The sequence below is a fragment of the Tasmannia lanceolata genome, unplaced genomic scaffold (assembly GCF_043159265.1).
Source record: "Tasmannia lanceolata isolate RefF3 unplaced genomic scaffold, GAP_Taslan_0.1 ptg000018l, whole genome shotgun sequence".
Classification (NCBI taxonomy): Eukaryota; Viridiplantae; Streptophyta; class Magnoliopsida; order Canellales; family Winteraceae; genus Tasmannia; species Tasmannia lanceolata.
Window position 1 is genome coordinate 55,320,882 of NW_027518695.1, and position 24,187 is coordinate 55,345,068.

Sequence of the window (24,187 nt, forward strand, 5' to 3'; positions counted from 1 at the left end):
GGGGGGAGGAGGAGGCTTTTTTGGGTACAGATTCTGAATCTTTTGGGCTGTTCATTTTGTCCACCACATCTGTAGCCATTGAAGGGGAATGTGTGGGGTGGCTGGGCAATTTGGAGGTGAGGGCTGGATCTTCTTCAAACTCTGTCAGAATTTCAAAAGCATTATAGGTTGTGACTCTCTCAGCTGGGTTTTCTGTAGTAACCTGTGGTATGTCTGCCTCCTTTGATCCGGCATTCTCATCAGGAACTGCTTTTGGGACCCATTCTCTTCTTGATTTCTGTTTTTGGCTGACTTTGGGTTGGTTTAGGTTGCAGCGTTCAGTAGTGTGACTGAATTCTTTGAAGAAGCTACAGGCCCTTGGCCTCCAATCATACTCTACCTCTTGTGTTTTCATTTCCGGTTGGAGTTTGAATGTGGATAATGTCTGGTAGAGAATCTTCAACTGAAATCTCAATACACACCCTAGCAAAGGTGAGTCTGGTTCCTTCAGCAGTTTGAGAGTCCATGTAGAGAGGCCGGCCAATTAAACTTGCAAGTTTGCCTAACCCCGTGAGGGTCTAGAATTTTAAATGTAGGCCTGAGAATTTTATCCAGAGAGGGATTGATGTTAATTTTTTCTTCTCAAGAGCACAATCTGGAGTCCATTTCTGAATAATGAGAGTGCGACCACCATAGGTTGTTGGAGTTTCTAATACCTTTGTGCTATCCTCCTCATTGCTAAATCTGAAGAGAAAATAGCTGTTAGGGAGAGCCATGAGGGAAAAGCCACCTTTAGGCTTCCATTTTCTCAGCAGTTGCTCCTTTAGGGTTAGATAATATGGTCTTCTCCCCAGGAAGTACCCTAGAAGACAGTGGTTCCACATGGTTTTTGCTTTTTTGAAGTCTTCTTCTCCAAAGTTTGCTCTTTTTGGCCCAGGATCGTCCTCAATCGGGGTATGAAATTCTATCTTTGTGTCCACCACATTTGGTTTTGGTTGGGTGACCAAGGAGTTCCACAAAGGGCTTGGCTTAGCAGGATCTTTCGGATTGCAAGGGTGGGCCAACTAGAATCCTGGGGGGAGGGGGGGGGGACATGGGATGGGGGGAAGGTTTGGAAGTCTTCAAGTTTGAGTGCTTGTGGTTCCCTGATTTGGTGAGTTTGGGATGGGCGGGAGAATGGGGGCTTCAATTTTTGAAAATGTTCCATTATTACTTTCAAACAAGTTTTGGCGCCCATTTTGAAGACTAGAGAGGATTTCAAATTTTCTTGCTCTAACTAGCTTTGGGTTTGGGGGTGGGCCCGATGAGATTGGTGAGTCTAGGTAGGATGGGATGGTTGGGAGAGTTGGCTCGGATTGTCAAAGATGAGTCATTTGTTAGGACAACTGAGTCATTCACTGAGTCACCATGTTTATACTGAGTTCCCCCAGTAACTTCCTCCGGGAGGTTCAGAAGCTTTTCCCTCATGGGGATGAAATATGAAAGGTTTGCCGGAGGGGGAGGTTTCAGATAGGGTAATGAATCAGGGTCTAGAACCGGTTGGGGTCTATGGTATGGGTGAATTTGCCTTCGATTTTGGGTAGTTTTATGTGAGGGAGAAACAGGTTTCACTAGTTTTTCAAAGATTTTGTGGGTATGAGTTCCTTTCTTGTAGTGGGTGCAAGCATCCAGTTATAGATCAGCTTGGGGGAATATAGGGGGGGATCGAACTTTCTGAGCAGGGTAACTTTCAATGGGTACTTTTTCATTTGGCCAATATTCTTTCATCGTGCTCCAGATTTCAGAATGAGAATGGCTTTTTTCAGAAAATGTCGGAGAGACAGACGAGAGGAAGCTAGTCCCAGGGGTTGGGATCAATGGGGCAGTTGAAAAGGACTTTAAGAGGTTGAAAAAACTGGGCTGGGGTTGAGATTGGAAAAGCCAGAACCTTCCCTCATTGGAAAGGCCAGAACCTTCCCTCCTCTTCTTTTGAAGATTTTCCTCCTGGGTCCTGGAGGTTTGGGTTCGCTTGGATTGAGGGGAGATTGCAGTGGTGAAGCCATAATTTTAACTCCAACACAGACAACTGCTTGGGTCTAATCACAAGAAACGTTTCTAACAGAGAAGAAGGCTGTTATGTTCTAATAATATGGTGAAAAAGCCTAAGAATTAAAATTACCTGGATCACGAAGCAACGAGTAAATGTGCTCGGATCGTCACAAACGAACCATTCACAAGGCGATGTTGAAACAACAACAATAGAAAAAGAGTAAAGATGGGATCAGATCTCAGATACAATGAAGCCCTTAATGTTGTAACAGCAACATAAAAAGACCAAGATGCAGAGAAAGCTTAAGATCAAGCATTCCCTCAAACAATAAATTACACCCGCAGTGGTCAAACCAGTGGGGAGTTGTGTCAAACATATGGCGAGCAAAGATAGTTCCCAACGAAATCTTTGAAACTTCCATGTGCTGGTTTGTACTTCGAAAAGAGTTAAAAGTAAATAAATAAATAAATAAAAGATCTGTGAAGACATGAACGCAGCAGAAAAGGCTCCAGAATTTACTCCTTCAAGTGGTAGAGTTCTTGCAATACAATCATGAAGATGAGGGAAAACATCCCACAAATCCATACATATGTCATCTTTTCCAGAGGAGAGAACAGAAAAACTAAACATGGGAAAATGAGTGACTTGCGGGAGTCCATGAAGCCCATACTGATGAGGGGAAGGCAAAGCTTTTATTTCCTCTCTCTCACTCTGTGTCTCCTTGCCCTTGAGCTGTTTACATTAAAAAACAAAAAAAAAGAGCCCCAGTCTTTATATACAAGAACAGGTAGAAAATTATCAATCCTTATGGGAGTCTCACCCAATTACATGAGTCTTTCGAATTTATCTTCCCTTCCCTATGAAACAAGGATTATCATATGATCTGTGCATACTTATCTCCTGTCCCGAATGAATTCTTAAAGAGTATCACACGCCTCTTACGATCCCTGATTTTCATCCAATTATATTTCATGATATAATCCTTCCATGCTTATCATATCTCCATTACCCTAGTGAAACTAGGATTCTGCATGTATTCAGATGGCCCACTTCATAGGAACAAGTGTATCCGGTGAAAAAACAGAATGTGAGCATTTGTTCTGGAATGGTGGCCCCACCTTCAGCATAGCCTTTGGTGATGGTAAGGCCTACTCGATGCATAGTGGAGTGCATAGTAGGTGGGACCTATTATATCAAAATAAGAGTATAGTGGCTGGCCCTACCAAATCAAATCAGAAGACTCCCTTTAAAGTCTCTTCCAGGGACTTTCTAAACGGAGAAAGACGATAAAGATGACGTTTCTCCGAAGGAAAAAAATGAAGAAAGTTTGAGAAGATGAAATTTCCTCCGAGAAGATCTGTTAACAAAAATTAAATCTTTTTGGGGGATAAATTAATTAAAAATTTGTACTTAGATAGGGAACCTATTGATGGATAATCAGAGGTATTCTCTTTTTCTTCAAGAAATGTAATTAACGGCTAATAAAGCCGAATGTGCACGATCCCTACCAAAATTAATAAAACCTCTTCTCGCAAGAGGAAAATTTGATACCAATACATTTTGTGTGTGATGCTCTTTTTCATGCATGTGAAATTTGTTGCGAACAGACAGATTTATCCACGATTCAACTTAAAGATTTAGCCCGATTTTAAGCAAAATGGAGAAAGAGGGTCATGGTGTGATGCGGTTCATCCTACCAAAAGAGTTGAAAAAATAGGTGGAAGAAAAGAGGGAGCTAAGTCAGCATTCAAAAGGAGAGGGATTTGGCCCCACATTCCCCTGGGTGGTATTTAGTTATTTTTTAGGAGAGGGCCCAAGGTATCGTGTTGTTCCATCCTAATCCATAGAACTAGAACAAAGAGCATTCTACTAGCATCAAATCAACTAATTTCGAATTTGATTTTAGATTAAAATATCTCAACCTAGACATACCGCATTTAAACCTCCTTTGAACTATGTAAAACATAATTTTGTTTTGGAACTGCAATTTTTTTGAGTTTATGTGTTTGCCAGCATCATGGTGTTCCATATTAGGCTAAAAAACTAGAATAGAGAGTTTCGAATTTGGGTTTCTATTTACCCACCGTAAGTAATAGAAGTATGCATCTTTATCAATGCATTCATTTTTTAATCTCTTTTGAGTTTCTTAAGCATTACTAATTTGAATGTTAGGCATGTATGTGTTCCTTGTCTTGTCTCTTGAGATTTTACGTGCACTAATGGGGTTCCCACATTTTATTGATCAAGAATTTCAAAAGTTTCTACTGCATGAACGCTTAGGTACATTCAACAGCTGTTGTCAGATCAAACTGGAGTAAAAGAAGTGTAAATGAAAAAGTCTTCGAATATACACAAAACCAAAATGCATGAATGATAATTGTATCTGTCAGGATCAACAATTAGCAGATGGAGGTTGTCTTTGGTGACTGATTTAGCACCTCCTAATCTTAAAATACTTATGCATTAGTGAAACTAACTTAATTAGAAGTAAGAAATATAACCCAAACGTGTGGTGATTGAAGTGTATCTATTTTCTTAGAAAATAAGAAATAAAAAAAAGAAAATTAGAAAAAATTGAGCACATGCAACATAATAGGCTTTAAACCATTTTTGTGTACTGTTATAAAAAATCAGAAGAAAAGGGGCTGAGATATTAGTAAATAATTTTGAGATTTAATGAGAAAAACAGTTAATGCTTGGGTTGGAGAAGAAAGTCATGTGGGATTTTTGCTTTGTCTTATTGTTTTCATTTTTCATGGAAAAGTGCACTTCCTTTATGAACTTGAAATTCCAATAAAATGTGTCTGTGTGTGAGGCGTTCTAACAGAGTTTTGATGCTCAGTTCTAACAGAAGTTTAGGAAATGTAATCAATTGCAAATGAAATCATTAATCAAATAACATTTAAAGCAAACCAACACTAAATAAAAAGAAAGAAGATTTGAAGAGTAGCTACAAGATCAATTAATATGAATGATACCATAGAGGTCAAAACAGAGCATAAATTCAATGAAGCATGTAAGGTAAATTCATCCTAGTTAGGGTTCCTTTTGTCTTAAACAAGTCATAATCTACTGTATGGCAAGACTAAGACAAGAAATTTTGAGATATAATGAAAAATTAAAGAACCTGAAAAAAAATCTCTTTATGAGCCTGGAATTCCAGTAAAATTAACTGTTTCCTTTGTTTTGTTTTGAAAGAGAGAAAATGAGGAAATGAAAAGAGATAGAGAGAAATTGAGGTTTACTATTCTTTAAAATAAATAATGGATTGAAATCTTTTCATATGATTAATAAAATCCAAGAGCCCTAATTTGAGATTGAACCTCTAGCTCAATGGTTAAGGCTTTTTCATCAACCTGGAGGTCGGAGGTTCAATCCCATCTTACATACCAAAAAATAAATAAAACAAAAGCCAAGAGGAGAGACAGTCGTGTACCTTCTCCATAGTAGTCTTCAATCCCTCGAGCCATTTATCTCTATTTTGGGGATGTGTGAGATATTGGGCCAATATTGGCCTCCGTCCTTTTGACACTGTTTCTCTACTTCCGGACAGTCCTCAATATATAATTCCTGAAGCGTGGTGGGCAGCCCTTCCTCCGGCAAGGAAAGGAGTTGAGGACACTGACCAATGGCCAATGCTTGGAGGGAGGTGAGGTTCTTCAACATCCCCTTGGGCAGGGCTTTCAGATTATCACACGAAGAGAAAACGAGGGCTTTAAGCGTGGGGGGCAGTAGCATGCTTGGAGAGAATTCGAGTTGTGAACATTCAGAAATATACAAGGTTTGGAGGGACGTAAGGTTTTTAGAAAAGATCTCAACATTATCAACTGAGAGATATGTAAACATCTCGAGCATTCCCTCTGGAAACTGCTGCATTAGAGGGCACTTTCTAATTGTCATGCTATGGAGGCCGATGATGTTTGGCAATGACTCTAGTTGTGGACAGTTATGAATAAGTAATGCTTCGAGGGAGGTGAGGTTATTACGCATCCCCTTGCATAGGGACTTGAGATGAGGACAGTCATAGATCCAGAGAAATGTAAGCGCGGTGGGTAGCTCCTCCTCGCCTGCCAATGACTCCAATTGTGGACAATTTCTAATTACCAATTCTTTGAGCGATGTAAGGTTGTTGAAAATCCCCTTGGACATGGATTTGAGATTAGAACATGAGAATATTTTAAGGGATTGAAGAGTGATGGGCAGTTCCTCCGCTGGCAAGAATGGGCATTTAGTAACCAAGTCCAGATGCTGGAGGGAACTCAGTTTCCCTAGCCCCCTTGTAGGCATACACTTGAGGCTATCATCGTCTCCCATCATTACATTCAGTGACATGCAATTTCTCAAGTGCGGTTAAGGGTTGAAGAAATCCATGGGGTAAGGATATCAAGCCTTTAATAGACCAAATTCGTAATGACTTTAGAGTAGTGAGGCAAGGAACCGAGGCCAATAGCATCTCATTACAGTCTCGTAATACCAAATTATTAATGGATGGGAGGTGGGGAAATCTCTGCAGCTTAGGACAATTTGATATTTTTAGTGTACCAAGGCATGGCATGTCCCCTTCCCTTGCTCCACACCATTCCTCCAAATTCAGCATGTTTACCAGCTCTAACTTCTCCAATGATGGAAAACCCTTAATAACCTTATTGGACCCACCGATAAACTCACCTTCAACATGTTTCAATCCATCAATTCCATCAATCTCGAGCTTCTTGAGGAAAGGTAGCTGCCCAAGGGGTGGAAGCTGTTGGCAATTCAAACATCGATAGAGACTAACAGTGTTCAGATTCGTCAAATTACCGCTCATCATCCACCTTGGGAAACTAACACCACCATATGATAAAATCTTTAGGGTTTTGATGTTGGTGTGAGGTTGGAGGCTTTCAAGTACCTCCTCATCAACTGCAGCATCTCGTGGATTATCATTGCTCCATTCCAACGTCAACTCATCAATGTACTCTTTCTTCTTCAAATTGGCTTCTTTGCCTTCCTTCTCATCTATCACATTCTCCAAATTTGAAATGTGAATACTTCCCCTCAACTCTGTCAAGTTCTTTAACTCCCTTATTCCACATCCACTTTCTTTGCCCACAACAAATATTGTCAGTGTTTGAAGAGTTATTAATTTCCCAAGTTCCAGCGGCGTAGAAATCTTACAACCCTTCAAAGCGAGATGCCGTAAGTTAATTAGGTTGCTGGTGGACTTTGGTAGCTCAGCAAGTTGCTTGCAATAGCAAAGTTTCAGTGTTTGCAGATTATAGAGGCTAGCAATTGATTCAGGCAAGGTTGCAATATTTGTATGAGAGAGATCAAGGTACCTCAAATATTTTAATTCGCCAATAGAATCCGGCAAATCTCTTACACAGATATGACTCAAATCTAACACCCGTAAGCATCTCAATTTTAGGAAGAAATCATGAGCAACTTGCTTAGTGAGTGTTTCGTACCTTGGCGGTAGCAAAAATGTGCGCAACCTCTCAGATTCATGGAAGGACTCAAAAATTTGTGAGTGTTCATCGTATTCCCAAACTGATGCATGACGAGCCTTTGCAGCGACATTCCAAGTGTCAACACTATTTTTTATTCTGAAGTATTCATCACCAGAAACGGATTGTGCAAGGTCATGATTTAAGTCATGCATCTTGTAGTATGATCTGTAGAACCCTTCAAAATATTGAAAGAAGGACCTTGACATCAACTCATCAAAATACTCGAAACCTATGTCTTCCAATCGCTTCCTTCCTTCAGGTTGGATAAATCCTTCTGCAATCCAACATTAGATTAGAGTGTCCTTGTCAAATTCATAATCCTTTGGAAACAGGGAGCAATACACAGAGCATTGTTTCAGACATGCAGGCAAGTGATCGTAGCTAAATTTTAGTAATGGAATAATATCATTTCTCATCTTTGATATTTCCCACATTTCACTTTCAAGGATATTCTTCCACTTGTTCTCATTGGTATTTGAACGTAAGAGACCTCCAAGAGCTTCTATTGTCAAAGGCAACCCATTGCACTTTTTCACGATCTTCTTTCCAATTGCTACTAAGTTTGGAGGTACATCTGAGCTTCCCACTATGAATGCCTGTCGTGTAAACAAGGACCAGCTGTCATCCTCGTCTAAACAACCCAAATTATAAGCGGGAATAGTGCCCATGATTCTTGAAACCTCTGAACTTCGAGTAGTTATTATAATTCTACTTCCGTTTGCCCCAGAACTGAATGGGGACTGTAGCCTATCCCAGTCACTATGATTCTCATTCCATACATCATCTAGGAGGAGTAAAAATCTCTTGCCACTCAATTCTTCCTTGAGGCTAACTTGAAGTGGATCGATTTCGTTAAGATCACAAGGTTTCTTTGTCACTGATTCCATAATTGCTTTTGTTAGTCCACGCATATCAAAATCGTCAGAGACACAGACCCATCCTTGAACTGGAAAATGATCTCCCACCCTTTTATCATTGTAAATAAACTGGGCGAGAGTTGTCTTTCCGAGGCCTCCAATGCCGACAATCGGAATAACAGAGATATCCTTGGATGACGATGATGCAAATTCATCCAACAGCAATTTTACTATCTCCTCTTTATCGTTAACCCGGCCGCATATTTTTGATTCATCTACTAACGAGCTCATCTGTGGTTGCCTTTTTATTTCAGACCGCCTCCCTGAATCTCCTTGTTTCAGATGAAAGTGATGCCTATCCTGTCCAATCTTATCCAATCTCTCCCGAATTTCTTTTATCTTATGTCCTATCTCATGTCGAAACTTAACTGGGTTGGAAGTAAAACAAGAGAAGCATAAGCTGCGCACCTGCTTCATGTTACTGGTCTGCATATTTCCTTCCAATTTTGATCGGAGCACTTCAGTTGTAAACTCGTCCACTACATCATCTGCATCGTAAGCAACACCCTTAAGCTTCCGAAGCCAATCTTTCACTGCATTACTGCTTACTTGCTGTTCTTCAGCATCTTGAAGCACAGCTTGAATTGCAGATAATGTGGTGGATAGGTTTTCGACCTCTTCATCAACACCCCATAGTAATGTAATCTCTTGTATGACTGAATCCATCAATTTGCCAACGATTGTATCAACAAGAGGAGACAGTAATAGATCGGCCATACCTTGTTCCTGTATTGGAGAGAAGAACCAGAGAAAGAAGCAACGAACTAACAAATCGTGGTTCAAAAAGAAAAAGCAAGTTTAGAGCAGTATGAACTCAAAACGCCTCTGTTTTTTTTTTAGCACAGAGAGCCTCTTGCAGTGGGGAAAAACAAGTAATCTAAGAAATCTAAGAAATAATGACCAGCAATAGGATATAGACTGATCTGAACCGTTGGGCCTTGCTTTGGATCTCCATGCCCCAAAATTATTGCAAATCGTCGATTCTTAACATCACGTGGACTGGTATGAAATGGATGGCTCTGATTAGTTAATGATGGGACCCATATTGTCATTCATTTGATGGGGAGATTTTTACTATCAAATGGGGCCCATTTAAGCACTAGTTAATGTTATTGTTCCGTGTGGTCGACAAGGAGAATCAAACAATAGCAACCCACTTTAACAAAAGTAAAGTTTGATTGTGGCCGACAGGGAGAATCAAACAATAGCAACCCACTTTAAGAAAAGTAAAGTTTGATTGGGCCACTTTAAGAATCAAAGATGAAATAATTCGTCTACCACACTCACGTGCTCCGTGTGGTCGACAAGGAGCATCACACTATAGTAACCGACTTAATGAAAAGCAAGCTTGATTGTGCCCACATTACATAAAAGACAAAGAAACGATAATTATTCTTCATGATTTACGTGTTCTAGCCACCGAGGCACCACATTAGAAAAAAGTATTGATCGATTGAGAAGCTCCAAAACAAGATTAGAACTCTAAGGCTCAATTTTGTATTTTGAGAACCGATTGTGAGTCCAAAACTGATTATTGGACTCAAATTCATGTTTAATTTTTAGTCCATTAATCAGTTTTGGACCCACAATCAGTACTCAAAATCCAATACAAACTGGGCATAATCAATTTTGGGTGCTAATCCAATACAAACAAGGCATAATCCAATACAAACAGGGGATTTTGAGAATTGATTGAGTCCGAAAACTTATTATTGGACTCAGAATGGAGTTAAGATTTTAGTTCGATAAGCAATTTTGGACTCGGTCAATTCTCAAAATCCAAAACAAAAGGTGCCTAAACTATTGATTTCATAGGCCTTAATCTTATGGACAAGATGTGTAGTTTGCAAACCTAGAGTTAAGAGAAAAAAAATGCTAGACGGTGTCTCTTAGGCTCTTTTTTAATGTGCAACGTTCATATGATAGGATCCATTGATCTGACCTACTAAAAAGTTGTTGATTGGGATGTTCGTTCAGCACGAGGCTAGGACCGCGTATGCCAACTAGACATATCGTTCAGGTTCACATAGTGGCAACCGAGGGCACAAGAGTCATTTCGTACCTCTTCCAGAAGAAAATCATAGAACCCGTGCCCTAATAGGAAGCCTAGCTGGCGGCGAGGATAAGTAAGGAAACCGACTTCTTAGTCAAGTAGGCCAATCACAAGGACTCCATTAAAGCTAAGTTTTCCAAACTAACATGGACTAGTCTACCAAAGGGGGACCAAACTCCAAAGTATGCATCACACTACAGCACCATTTGTTTTTCTTCAAGCTCTCCCTGCGTTTAGCGTTTAATTTATAGCTGTTTGATACTCCATTCTGACTTGAGCATCGGAGTGTGCCCCCGTGTCCAAACACCGGGCCCTTTAACAAATTCTCAGTGTTCGCAAGTCATCTTAAACAGCCAAGCTCATCTACAACACCCAACCTAGGCTGAAGTCCAGATTTCAGCATCAACCAGGACCAATAGATAGATTGTTTTGATCACCCAATGGTTGGACCACCCACTTTTAATATACCTTTTCCACCGGTGTTTTTCCTTGAAAAAAATCTACACGTAAAATATCACATTTTAAGGTTTCTTTGCATTTTTTCCCCCTGAGACAACTTGCAAACCGCACATTTGAGAGTTTCTATATGAGGCATAGACAAACCATTTAAAGAAAAATTATGAGCCGGTGAAGTGGAACCCGTTCAATGATCCAAATAATTTATTTGTTAGGCCTAGTTGCGATGGAGCATGCATCAAATTCTACTTACGCCGAAAAATTCTCATACTCCAATGGGGTTGTTAGTGGGCAGTGAAAAAACAAAGAAGCAACGAATTATGTTCTCACATGGGAAGGTTAGAATCGTGCAATAAGAGTTGATTTTGTTGCATGACCTAGCCATAACAAGGGCCAGATCCCATCCACAGTAGGCCCCTCACAGTTTATAAATCGGGGTGTATCAATTGATACATTGACATATATATACATATGAGGAAACTGTTGGTGAGCTTAAGCTCACCAAACTTATGGTGAGCTAGCTTGCCCAATCACATGGGGGCCCACTTTGTTAGGATGATCCAAACCATTCATTTGAAAGTCCCTTACATAGCCCCATTTTTGTCCTCCACAAATGGAGGGGTTTGGATGATCCTATGGAGCTGATTTTTGGTACACCCCCTATCTATGATAAGGCCTTGCAAATGAATGGTTTGGATCACTCCCCAAAATGTGGGACCCATGTGATTGGGCAAGCTAGCTCACCATAAGTTTGGTGAGCTTAAGCTCACCAAAAGTTTCCTCTATATATATATGCAACGACATACCTTTGATATGGATATATTGATGAAGGTGTTAAAAATTATGTTGTTACACATATCATTGTCAATCTAATATATTGCATTTATATGAGACGTTTCAACTTATGTATTTGAGATTTACAAAACGATAAAAAAGTGTATTAGATATTTGAGATGCACTTCTACTTACAATAGGTTTCACATATTGGCCCCAGTTTACTGCCATGTAGCCTTTACAAGTAACCCTAATTCACTATCTCATTTGACCATCACAAGTAGGCTCCACTAATACAATCATATCGGCTCACAAGTAAAGCCCTATTATACAATCATGTGAGCCCGCAAGTAAAACTACATAAATTTTAAGTTTCATACACTAATTTGTTTATATAGACAAATTTGACATCAGGTTTCATCATTTTCAGTCTTCATTCATGGACCACTAGACTCATCATCCCGCCTATTCGACGAGTAGCTACAAGAGATGATGTATTCTCTCAGGTTATGGGAGAGGAGAGACATGGCCGAGTATGGAGCCGTATAGAGTGCTAGAGAAAGACTACAGAAGCTCAAAAGACAAATGAACTAGAATAGCAGCGCACAGATGCAAGAACAATGGGCAAATATTCTGTTGAATTTTTGGGGTAACAATCAGTTAATATTTTAATTATGTTTAGTGTGATTAAGTTTAAAATTTGTTTTTTTACATATTAATTATTGCATCTTTCTTATTAGGGATTTGCTAGGGGCCATCACAAAAAGCATTTCGCGGACTGGCTGTTGCATGAGAGAGCCACCACATAGGCTCTCTTTTCTTCTTATTCATTTAATTCATCCTACGTGGTCGCTCTCTCATGCAACACCCTGTCCATGAAATGCCATATGCGATTGTCCTTAGGAAATCCCATCTTATTATATGTTAAGTTCCGAACGCTGCTACTCGATGGTTAGATGCACCACTCTCCTCTACAAGTCATCCAGTTCCCTCCCCCATCGAGGTATATATGTTGATATTTTCACCAAGAATAATGTCAGTACTTGACAGGTATGATTAGTTATCTTAAATAACTATCATCATATACCCTCAATTGCTCAAGTTGTTGTGATGGGCCTCACACGACATGATGTGGAAGTGGCACACAATATTTTCTTTAGACAGAAGATCCAATGGCAGAAGTTGGGGGCACACCATTCGGACATGGATTCTGTGTAGTCAGTATTAAAGTACCCTTGGTTCATGATGAACCTTTTGTAAGACCGTATGGAAGGTTCAAAACCATAAGAGATGTCGTTGGAGCAAATGTCACTTGGGTTTCTGCATTTGTAAGTAATGTTCATTTACTTATTGATGCATGATGAGCCTTTATTGACATGAATAATTCTTTATCAATATATATATTTTTTGGTTTATTTTGTTCGCAGGTTCAATGTAATCCACCAGTCGTACTTTTTTATTTTTTGAATTTTGATTTTGGTTTTGAGTGTGGTGTTTGATTTGGTTTGACTGTCTATTGTTTTGGTGTTTGTGTTTAACTTTTTTTTTGTTAAAATATGTATAAGATGATTTTTTGGTGTTTTAATATATTTGAATTGTGAATTCTTCATGTGTTTTAAGGAATATTGATTCTTTATTAGTGTGGATTTTAGTTTTCTGTTTTGGTTTAGAATCATATAGCTATTTTGGAAGTACTTAAGCTTAAGGAATTTGCGCCAACAAGTGCAATAAAGAAAAACTTGGTGCCAACAAGAGAAATGAACCCAGAGGTGAAATTTTGTATTTGTAAAAATCCTCCTCAAAACCAGTAAGATGTAGCTGAGCTTCCTTTTTAGAGAAACTTGGTGCCAACAAGGGAAATGAATCTAGACGTGAAATTTTGCATTTATAAAAGCCCTCCTCTAAGACAGGAAGATGCAACTGACCTTCCTTTTTTACTTTTATTTCTTTTCTTCTCTTCTCTATATCTATCTTATAGTTTGATATACTTCTTCGCAATCATCTTTCCTCGAATGCATTGATATGATAGTTGCCATTAAAACTTTCAAAGCTATCTATGCTAAGAAATCTATCAGTACAACAATTCTCATTGACCTTCATTTATCATTTGGAATTGTATTACATTCTGATAAATGTATGCTTTCTCTTCACTACAATGCAGAGGGTGGAAGGTGTCATGGGAAGAATTACGCACGGCAGAATCTTTCAATCACATAAAACAATTTTTTTTCTTCCCAACGACCTTAAGCCAAGATCGTAGTTACTAGATTCTGATGGTGACGAATTGAAATTCAGAAGTTTAAGAGAACTTTACCCCAAGATTATCGAAAAGATAAGCACTACTTGATCCACTCACTGCCTGGTGTTTGGTGTTTCTAAAAACACAAACTCTTTAGAAGTTGTAGTAGTGGCTCCTTGAGTTGCACGGATTGAAGGATGAAGATACTAAGAACCAATCTTGAGATTCAATCCCAAGTGTATGTTGAAATCCTCTCGCCCTTTTTGTTTTACTGATACAGTTATTGTTTATGGCAGACAGTTGTTCGTGAATCGTGGAGACTTATTCATTTGGAATAATTATGGTTTAATTTATATTTTTATTAGATTATTGTGGATATTTTGTGCTACGCAGGTAAATGCACACAACGGTGGGGCTGTGTGCGGGTGAGCGGCAATGAGCACTACAACATATAAATGTTTCTCTATTTGTTTCCTTTTTGTATCTTGGTGCATTTTTTGGCTGAAATTCAACTATGCATTATTTGATGAAACTTGTATTCTATTTTTGAAACTGTTCAAGCATATTTTCCCGTGTCTACTCACATCCTTAAGGTATGGCCTTTGCTACTGATCTTTGTCAAAGTTGTAGTTCTAAAGGCTAGGCCTAATATTCCCTTCAATAACAAGCACTTCCTTATTGGTGGAAGTGATGAGACCACCTACCAAATTATGGGGGTCTAAACTCACTTCCACTATTAAATGCACTACAAATCTTCACCCATTCAACCCACACCGAATTCTGTGCCACGGTTTAGAAAATTTTAAGTCAGTTATTGACTCACCGAGTCGACTTGGTTTTGGCCATATTAAGTCAATAGAAAACTTCTCTTACATGTTTATAAGAAACTCGCTGCATCAATCATTGGTTCAACCGTATCTTTTACCATACTTGGTCTAAGTTGGAGTTTACAAAAATTGTTCCAAACCGATGAAGTTGGGTGGCTAATTTAGGCTTTTTTTCTATTGAATCCATCTGAAATATAACAAATTGCTGATTATGCAGATTGAACTGAGACTGAATTAGTTTATAATGAGCTTGAATAAGATTTCCTAGTCCTAAACCTTATAAAGCCTTTGTATATTTCCCAATGTATTCTGGCTGTTGCATCGTTTATTTGTCACAGTTTCCTTTCTCTTTAATTCTATCATTCTGAAATGTATGGCTCTTAACTGTGAGAGACTTCTCCTTTTTATGATTTTCATTCTTATGTTCTTACAACTGTTTCAAGTTCATCGGTACACATACATGAATGATAACTTGTTCTTACACTGAGTTTGATTATTGAGAGTTCTCCCCCTTTTGCTTCATATTCCTTTGTCATCCTCGAATTTAAAGAACCTGTGTGCTACTTGAATCACATCATATGTTTTTGTTCTGCTGGTTAACATATGCCCAACTTTTGGGTTGTGGAGCTCATCCAATTTAGGGGTGCAACTCGGGTCGATTTTTCGGAATTCGAGTCAAGCTTTTACCTTAAAATCGGGTTAGGTTCAGGTTGATTCCAATTCATATTTTAGCAAAAGCTCAACTGACCTGACCCAAGCCCGCATCATCCATTCTGCAAAGGAGAAACTGACACTAATTTTTGGTTGTTCTTGTACATCACAGGCACCCATATCTGTAAGTTACAATGGGCAATTTAACTTTGGGACTATAAGCACATGTTACTTGGTCGTGGTACTTTCAAAGAGCATTTGCTCCATGATTTGGTTTTCCCCCCTCCTTTAACTTATCTATTTCCAAATATCTTTCTAGTATATCAGCGGTAGAAACTTTTAAATTCTTGATAATCCTCTAATTGTTTCCCCTTCTTCACATGTTGTAATTTGTGAATTATGTATTTATTTATAGTTGTTTTACCCTCATTTTTTGGTCCTTAACGTTTGGGAGGTCGACCGAACAACACCACCAACTTAGCTTTTGTCCGGTAGTCATCAACACTGGCATCATTAGAACTGTCGGCTAATGTTTTCCCTGAGTATTACCAGCGCACAACAAAAAAAGAAAAGAAAAGAAAAAAAAACAATTAGGCGGCGTTCTACGTTCCTGAACGCAGACGACGGTCATGCCACCTATATTTTACACTGCCAAGGGTCTTGAATTGCGGCCAAAGTAAATGAAAATTATAAAAAAAAATAAAAAAAATAAGGGGCGGTCTGGCAATTCAGTTTTTGGAAAAAAAATACAATTAGAATATAGGAAAATACAAAATTGGGATACAATGAATTACCTGTAAGCAATCCACAAACAGCAAATCCATTGGTTGTGCAACCAATAATAACAACAATTACTAGCTGGGTCAAGTGATGAAGTATTCCTTACAGAAAAGAGTGGAGTTATCCACAAACAGCAAATCCATTGGTTGTGGACCATTAAGTATATTTTACAGAAATGATGGTGCATTCACTATCAATAACATAAAATCTTGTGATTCTCACACTTGAAGAAATGAGATGCAGAACAGCATGGACTATGTTAGCTTCAAGAAATGAACTGCCATATCATCTCACGTAATTTGTGATATATAACTGAAATAGCACACAAAGAAAGCACTCAAAATTGGGGATGAAAAATCATGATGCTATACATAGGTAAATGAAAATGCATAGGATAGAGAGCACACAAAATTGAGATTGTAAAACAATGATGCTACACAGGCATAGTGCAGAAAACTTATGTGGCGATATATCAAGAAGATGAGGTAGAGATTCTAGCCCAACCACTCCCCAAATTAATTTCAGTATAATGGTTTCCAGAATTGAGACTTGACCTTCCTATTTTGTGGCCTCTAGGAAACATTGTTCCCAAAACAAATATTCACTAATGACATCTAGTCATTTGTTCACATGGCTATTTGAAGTCCTAGAAATGAAGTGGCATAAGTCCTACAAAACTTGCAACTCATTTGGCAAATGGAGGAATTTTTTCCTTTTTTGACCTCAACAGAGAGGCATTCACCTCCATCCAATTGAGCTATAAGTTGATGCGAGAATTAACCTGCTCCGATCGTGAGGTTGGTGTAGCACGTATATCAAATTCAATAGAACATACAAAAATCATTAGAACATGAACACAATCGCTGCTATTAAGCATAACTCAATGGCATGTTAAAGGTAAGATTTGACCTTATAATTGAAGCATCTATTTACAAACCCTGAGAGAATAGTTTAGTGTATTGGTGATAAAGTGTGTAGTTTACCAGAATCACATGTCTTGAGGCATCAGCATACAAGAACAAATAAGCATTCAAACACTCGGCATGGCAAATAAGATGAGCAAAACATGAAATTTGAGCTATGCAGATGCAGCTACTCTAGAAGTTATAATTGAAGAAAGATGAGATCTTTCTCATTTACTGAGTATTCTCACAAAAGAAATCCAACAATGTTAGGGCAGATTGAGGAGGTTTTTTGTTTTAGGAGGGCTTCATAGATCTAATCCAGTAAGAAGATTTCTATGTTTAGGAGAGTGAAGAGGGTTTTTGTTAATTCTACACAATGATGAAACACTCATCCATGATTCTGAGGCTTTAGAAGCATTTTGTTCCTGTTTTAGGCCATCTGGGAGGTACTTTGTATGCCTTGTAATGTCTTACCCAACCAGCGAATATAACAATTGAACGTACTATTGTGACTTGGGATCTGTCCAAGAAGGCATGCTTCTCATTTTCTGCTAAAATGCAACAAAAAGTTGCAAGAAACCTGAGAAACACGGCAACCACATGTGAAAAGTTTAAACAAATAAATTCTTGTAATCTTTTTAGCCAACAAATATTTGGGGTAGTGAAATCTAAGTGTTAGTTGGTTGATTGACTCGGAACCCAAGATTGTTCATAATTCCAACACAAAACTAGCCACACTTCAACAAATGGAATGGAAAATCTGGTAAATTAGATTCAATGATTAAAGAAGACAAGCCATCTTGCACACAAAACAAGCTAATGTACAACACTTACATGCAAGATAATCTTCATACTTTTGGCTTCTGCATAGTCTCATTCCAGCAACATAGAAAGAAACTTCACGGCAAAGTGTTGCACCAGTCCCACAAAAGAAACCTGTGAAGCCAGCTTGGGGAACAGTACCTCTAAATTGAATGGATAATTCATGTAAGTGTTTATGATGGCACAGTTCTTCTAGGAGGAAACATAGCAGGCATATATGAATGGGTAACTTAAAACAGAGTTCAACCCATCGATCACACATAGAATAGAAAGCAAACTATGCATCTATGAGCTCTTGGATTTATTTATGCTCATATGTATCAGAATTAAGGTTATTTTGGTCACTTTCCATCAGGGTATACTTTCCCTTCAATACAATATAAACTCGATGTATCATCTTTCTCAGATATGAGAAGATGTGTTTGCGCTTATTAAATCAAATCTTTCAATATCATTGAAAAAAATATGCTCCTACAGAATGATCTTACTCCGTCTTAATATCATCTCTACTATAGAAGATTCCCATTGCTATCCTATATTGAAATCTTAGCTATCATCTCAGAGCCAATTAAGTACAAATTACCAAGCTAAAATCCCAATTAAATAAAAGAGGACATCAATACCATTCACAATGAAAGTCATTGATAACACTATTAAAGCCAAAACTTTTTCATCTCTAAAATCACTAAAAGAGGGCACTCTGGCTAGCTCAGGTCAGCTGGCTACTGCTGAAGGTCAGATTTTACCCCCAACACTCACCGTTATAATCCTTTGAAGCACAAGTAGAGGGATGGGAAAGGACTCTTACAAGCCGAGAGGACTCCTTGTTGCCAAATTCAAGAGTAAGTCCAAAGGAAAACAAACAAACTACAAGAAAAAAGGGGTGGAACTCATCCAAGCCTGCCTTAAAATTTTGAAAACTATTTCAAATTTTCATCTTCAAAACTACTGAAATGAGAGGACTTTTTTTTTTGAATGGCAAGGACTTCACCCCAAATTATAGTAGAGGGTGGAGGTCCTTGATGGGCTGAGAACTTGACAAGTGTCTTGTTTCCTCATGGACACTTGTCAAGCAAGGAAACAAGATGAATATAGATGTGGTATGTGTCCCATGGTCCTGTGGTCCCGAGGACAATTGGCAATCATAGAGGCCACATATCGCATTTGCTGCCCTGAGTCTTCAAATGACTTGTTTATTGCAGGTCCCGTCCTAAATTTTTGGATTACCTGACAAGTGGCGGCCTAGGAAATTACCTTGAGTGGTCTCCCTCTTGTGCAAGCATGGGACCTCTCCAAGTGACGAAGGTGTGGTCCCCTCCCTTAGAAGCAGGAACCTTCCTCATGGGTGCCGCCTGTCCCATGATAAAACCGTGATTTGGAGGTCCTTTGGATGGGAACCATTCCCATGGCACTCCCAAAGAGTCGGGAACCGCTCCCATGGTGCTCCCAACCTACTCCTATTACACCATTAGTCTCACAGTCTCACTATCACCAACTTCCTTGTATCAAACTCCTCCAACTCTTCAAAGTACTTCATTGGAGCAAGCCCAAAGGCATCTTCAGAAGGCACGAGGAAAGAGGGCACAACATGAAGATGGTTAGAGATTATTAATTTTAGATGTACTTAAAATTTGAAAGATATATGTTAAGAAAGTTAGAAATTACAATTTTTTTATGCACTTGAATTTTGAAAAACATATAAAGAAAATATTGCATAAACGCTCCCACGGTGCTCCCAACCTTAGACTCTTCTTGACCCCTACGCTTCCCAGCCCCCGTTCCCGTACCCGCTTTGTGCTTCTAGTACACACCTCATCCCCCACATCCTTTACCTCTTCTATTCTTCTAATTTACAAATATGGCATCACTGCAGAATCTCCCACACTTCTGTCGCTAATTACAATCTTGTCCTCACTACAAATACTCCCCTCATCTCACAATTATTACAAAATACCCCCAATCAAAACAAGCAAACTGCGAACTAATTACCCATACTCTATCAAAGATGCCCCATAAGCTCTGACCAGGGACTTGGTTTATAACAAACTTCCCCTCCCTCTTTAAAAAAGAGCTTGTCCTGAAGCTTAACTCCGCTATTGGAGGTGTTTGCTCAAGTCATGGGTAGGCAAGGATATTGTCTCTCACTAACCGGCCAAAGGCAACATAACTACGATGCCGGGGTCAAAGATGTAACCCTTCACCCAGGGCCCATTTCTCTCTATGTGGAGATATCTCTGTGCAAGGATCCACCACCATCTCAATCTAAATGGCCATGGCTCCTATCTGTCTCCGTAGATGTGTATTTTGCCCATGTTGGCGATAGTTCCCATCTGTCTCCATCGATGTGTATTTTGCCCTTCTACCATAAGCTCAGCTCAATAAATCAGTCCAACTCTACCAAGGCGAAGTCCAAGATACCTTTTGTCAGTGAAAATTTGTCCACTGCCTCGCCATAATCATCCACTGCGATCTCTATCTCAAGCTCATCCTAATTAATGGACCCTTCCTGCTCATCATGAATATCCAAAGAACCATTGAATCAATGGGCTCCTCTACCGGTGCCTCAAATGAATCCCCGTTTGTAGTAGATGCCTCAACCTCTCTTCGAACCATAACATAAACTGGATACTCTATATGCTTGTCAATGCATCCTTACGTGGCCTCTCCTCACCATCAGTCTCTACATATGTGATATCAACCTCAAATGTAGGAATAGAAGATGCTTGAGCCAGACTTGTTGCTTCTGTAACTGACACAAGGTCTTGGCTGATGTGGTTCAGATAGGAAAGGAACAAGAAAGCAACTCAGGGAAGGATAGTTGAGAAGTTATCAGTGAAAATTCAAGGTCAACCGATGACGCCTGGATCAACGCAAGTTTCCAACAGATCTCAACCAGATCAGATTAAGGATTCACAAACTATTTGAAGTTCAAATAGCAAGGTTGATTGCGGGTTTCAAAAGATTCAATTCTTCTTGACACTGATCCTGGTAGGCTAATAATTGAGAGACACATGAAAATCAAACTAACAGAAAGGAGATAAGCTGTAGACGAGTTTCATCAGATTTTGAACAACACTCAATGATGAAGTTGATGGAAGTTACAGTAACTGGTTAAAGAAAACAGATCATCTATCTTCAGTCTCTGGATCTATGAATTAAGGTACTTCGGTGGCTGAGATCTTAGACTTTAACCAGTTTACAGAGAGGAACTGTTGAAGCGAAATGATCAATAGGTTTTGCTGTAATTCTAGAAGCTAACCAGTTTCCCAGTGGGGAACTTATTGAGTGGAGTCACTCTTGAATGCAACAGTGGCGGAAAACTTATATTGACTGGAGATCTAGCTAGATCTAAGATCTAGTTGGATCTATAATCTACGAGGTATCCACACCGGAATTTCCAGCTTAGCATTTCTGAGAATAACCTATTCGATATTTGTTAGTTGATTTCCTAAGCTTCACTAGGAGAATTCAAAGAAAATCAACTAACTACTTCGACCTACTAGTAATATAGAAGTGAAGCTAGAACAAAGATAGATAAGGTAAGGAGAAGAAGCTGCTTCTGCTATTGGATTCAAAGTAGAACAAGAGTGGGAAAGTAGACCCTTATGGGGAGAGGGTTGGACTAGTAGCCAAATAAGTGTTCAAACTTGTCCTCTTCTTTCTTGTGTTCCCTAGGACACATGGCATAATAAGAGAGATTATATCCTCCTTGGTTCCCACTTGTAAGTGGTCCCAAGGACACTTATCACCCAATCACACGGGTGGTTAGTTACACAAGTGGTCCCCAAGCGGGCATGTGTCATGCTTGAAGATCATGGGCCTTCCTTTGTGGTCCTCTTCTTTGTACAATTCACTTCTTTCCTATTCCATATTACAATAAAATGTCACTACAATTTCCCCTCCATTATTCTCTCTAATTACCTTAGTAGCGCCTAATTGCTACACTATTATTAACAAAATTACAAGAATGCCCCCGCTATAACAAAAAGTACTATCACTACCTATGCTACCAATACCCAATCACTTTGATCGGGGACATAGTCCACATCAGTTATACAAGGAAATCGATAAAGGGAAACTATATCTTTGCTAAGAACAATTCAAACCAGTGTTTTAAAATGCACATGAGGGTCAAAACATTGCCAAAGTAGATCTTAGTCAAGCAGTCGAGTACCCGGTTGACGCACCGATTGACCTGGTCATAACTCAAGAGAGTGAAAGAAGTTTTAATTGAATTTGTAGGGCAAAAGATCGACTCAAACAAGAACACGGCCATAGAAAAAGAGAGTCAACTTGGCAGTCGAAGATGACCGTGGAGATTTAAAACTATGATCCAAATGGTACACACTTTCACCCTCTTTAAAAGGAGAGTTTTAGTATTTGAATTTTGTGGATTTTCTCTTCCAGCAATGGGAGAACAGCTTATATTTTACAGCCATGATGGAACATCTCTGTTTATCAGCCTGAACCTGTTTCTATTAAATGCAAATGTCGTAATGTACTAGCTGTGTTCTTCCATGTGAGCAAAGTGCATTGGCTAAATCATGGTAGAAGTTTAAGTATATGATGACTATGGAAGGGTGGCCTATTCAGAAGGCTCAGATTTGGAATTCTTTGACGGATAAAACAGTAGAAGATTGGCATAAATTCATCCGTTTCTTACCAAGATATTTAGATTTTAAAATCAAAATCACAGTTTAAGATACAGCATGTTTGTGTATTATCATTTTTTTTTTCAATTCAAGTAGCATATGAAACCTTCAAACACTTCTTGCATTTTCAAGAAAAATATTTTCTTCTTCAATTAATTGAACTAAAACGAAAATGCTATTAATTTTATGAATTCCTCTGTTTCTCAAAAAACTTCTGAAATGGATGCTGATGAAATTTGCTACAGAGTATAGGCTATATCCAGCAAAAGTGTAAAACTAGATCAGAAATGGGTATAATCTTATAAGTTTCTTTGTTCTTCCATAGCTCTTGCTGGAAATTTTGAAAGGAAACAATGCTAGAAGTGTCCTCTAACATCCACCAACTTTGCACATCAAAATTAGATAAAAATAGACCATAAATTCCATGTCACTTGATTTTTTTTTCAATTAAAAACATGTTTTTGATAATAGTTTAAGTTTCAGAAATGCCCACTTCAGTGCAATATTCATGTCTTTATTTTCCCCTGATCATTTAGCAGAAAACCTCCAAGGAAGTGCCACACACTAAATTCACCTCCTCATCGGAACTGCCAATGAGTCAACAGTGATTGATCTCTCAACTACACACCATATTTTGAAAAAGAGTACAATGAAATCACAAAAAATGCTGACAATCTCTAGCACAAACAGCTCCAGTTCCGGAAGTAGTAGACCCAGTGAGTCAGTCAGGTTCAATCGATTATATTGACATCTCGAAGTAACAAGAGCAACCCAAACAAGAGGGGCTTATCAACTAGTGGAATTGCCCGGAAGAACCACCTGCAACAATCTAAAAAGGTATTTCAGATACTAAGAAAATTGATGAAATATCTTGGCAATGAAAGACTTTCAAACAAATTATAATGCTATTCCAAATTAAGAAATCGTCATTGAATCCTTTATTCTAATATATCAAAAGAAGTTCATATAAGTGCCATTTAAAGGTGACTAGAAAGTGCCTTAAGTATGGTGCTTTGTCTCGCCTTGAGTTCGAACAATCCCTCGAAGGCAATGATGTTGTATTCGCTCTAGTGTCTAAATGCACTCAAAAAGTGGTGATGGCGTTTCTAGTGTTTCGGAGTATGCTAAGCCTATCATGGAAGAGTTTTCAGGTGTATTTCCAAATGGTTTGCAATTGGGTTTACCTACGATGAGATATATAGCATAAAATGGATCTCATTCTCGATGTCTTATTTCCAGACAAGCAATAATACCGGATGTCGCCTAAAGAAGATGAAGAATGGTGGAGGCAAGTAGAAGATTTGATTGACAAGGAGTATATTGGTGAAAGCATCAATTTGTGTGTGTGTGTGTGTGTGTGTCGTGCCTGCTTTGTTGGTACCCAAGAAGGACGGTAGTCACAGTACATGAAGGGTGTGCTTTGAAGGCTGAGTCATCAACAAGATCACAATAAAGTACCATTTTCCTTGCGAAGTGCTAGAAAAGTTGATTGATGATGCTTACAATATATGTTGCATGGATTCGGATTCGCATGTTGGGATCCGACACGGATACGAGGGGTCAGATTCGGTAAACCCCAAAAAGTAAGATCCGTGGATTCAGTAATTTTTATTA

At 38.8% G+C, this 24,187-nt stretch overlaps 2 protein-coding genes and 1 pseudogene across 2 annotated transcripts; all 3 read right to left on the reverse strand.

The window, feature by feature from the left end:
* Positions 1-3,872: 3,872 nt before the first annotated feature.
* LOC143851901 (putative disease resistance protein At3g14460) lies at positions 3,873-7,789 on the reverse strand. The gene has a single exon (XM_077361395.1). It carries the CDS (start codon positions 7,701-7,703, stop codon positions 6,309-6,311), a length of 1,395 nt encoding a protein of 464 aa, XP_077217510.1. The 5' UTR covers positions 7,704-7,789; the 3' UTR covers positions 3,873-6,308.
* LOC143850482 (uncharacterized) lies at positions 5,462-6,295 on the reverse strand. The gene has a single exon (XM_077359728.1). It carries the CDS (start codon positions 6,293-6,295, stop codon positions 5,462-5,464), a length of 834 nt encoding a protein of 277 aa, XP_077215843.1.
* On the reverse strand, positions 7,636-9,265 carry LOC143851902 (putative disease resistance protein RGA3 pseudogene; annotated as a pseudogene).
* Positions 9,266-24,187: the final 14,922 nt, after the last annotated feature.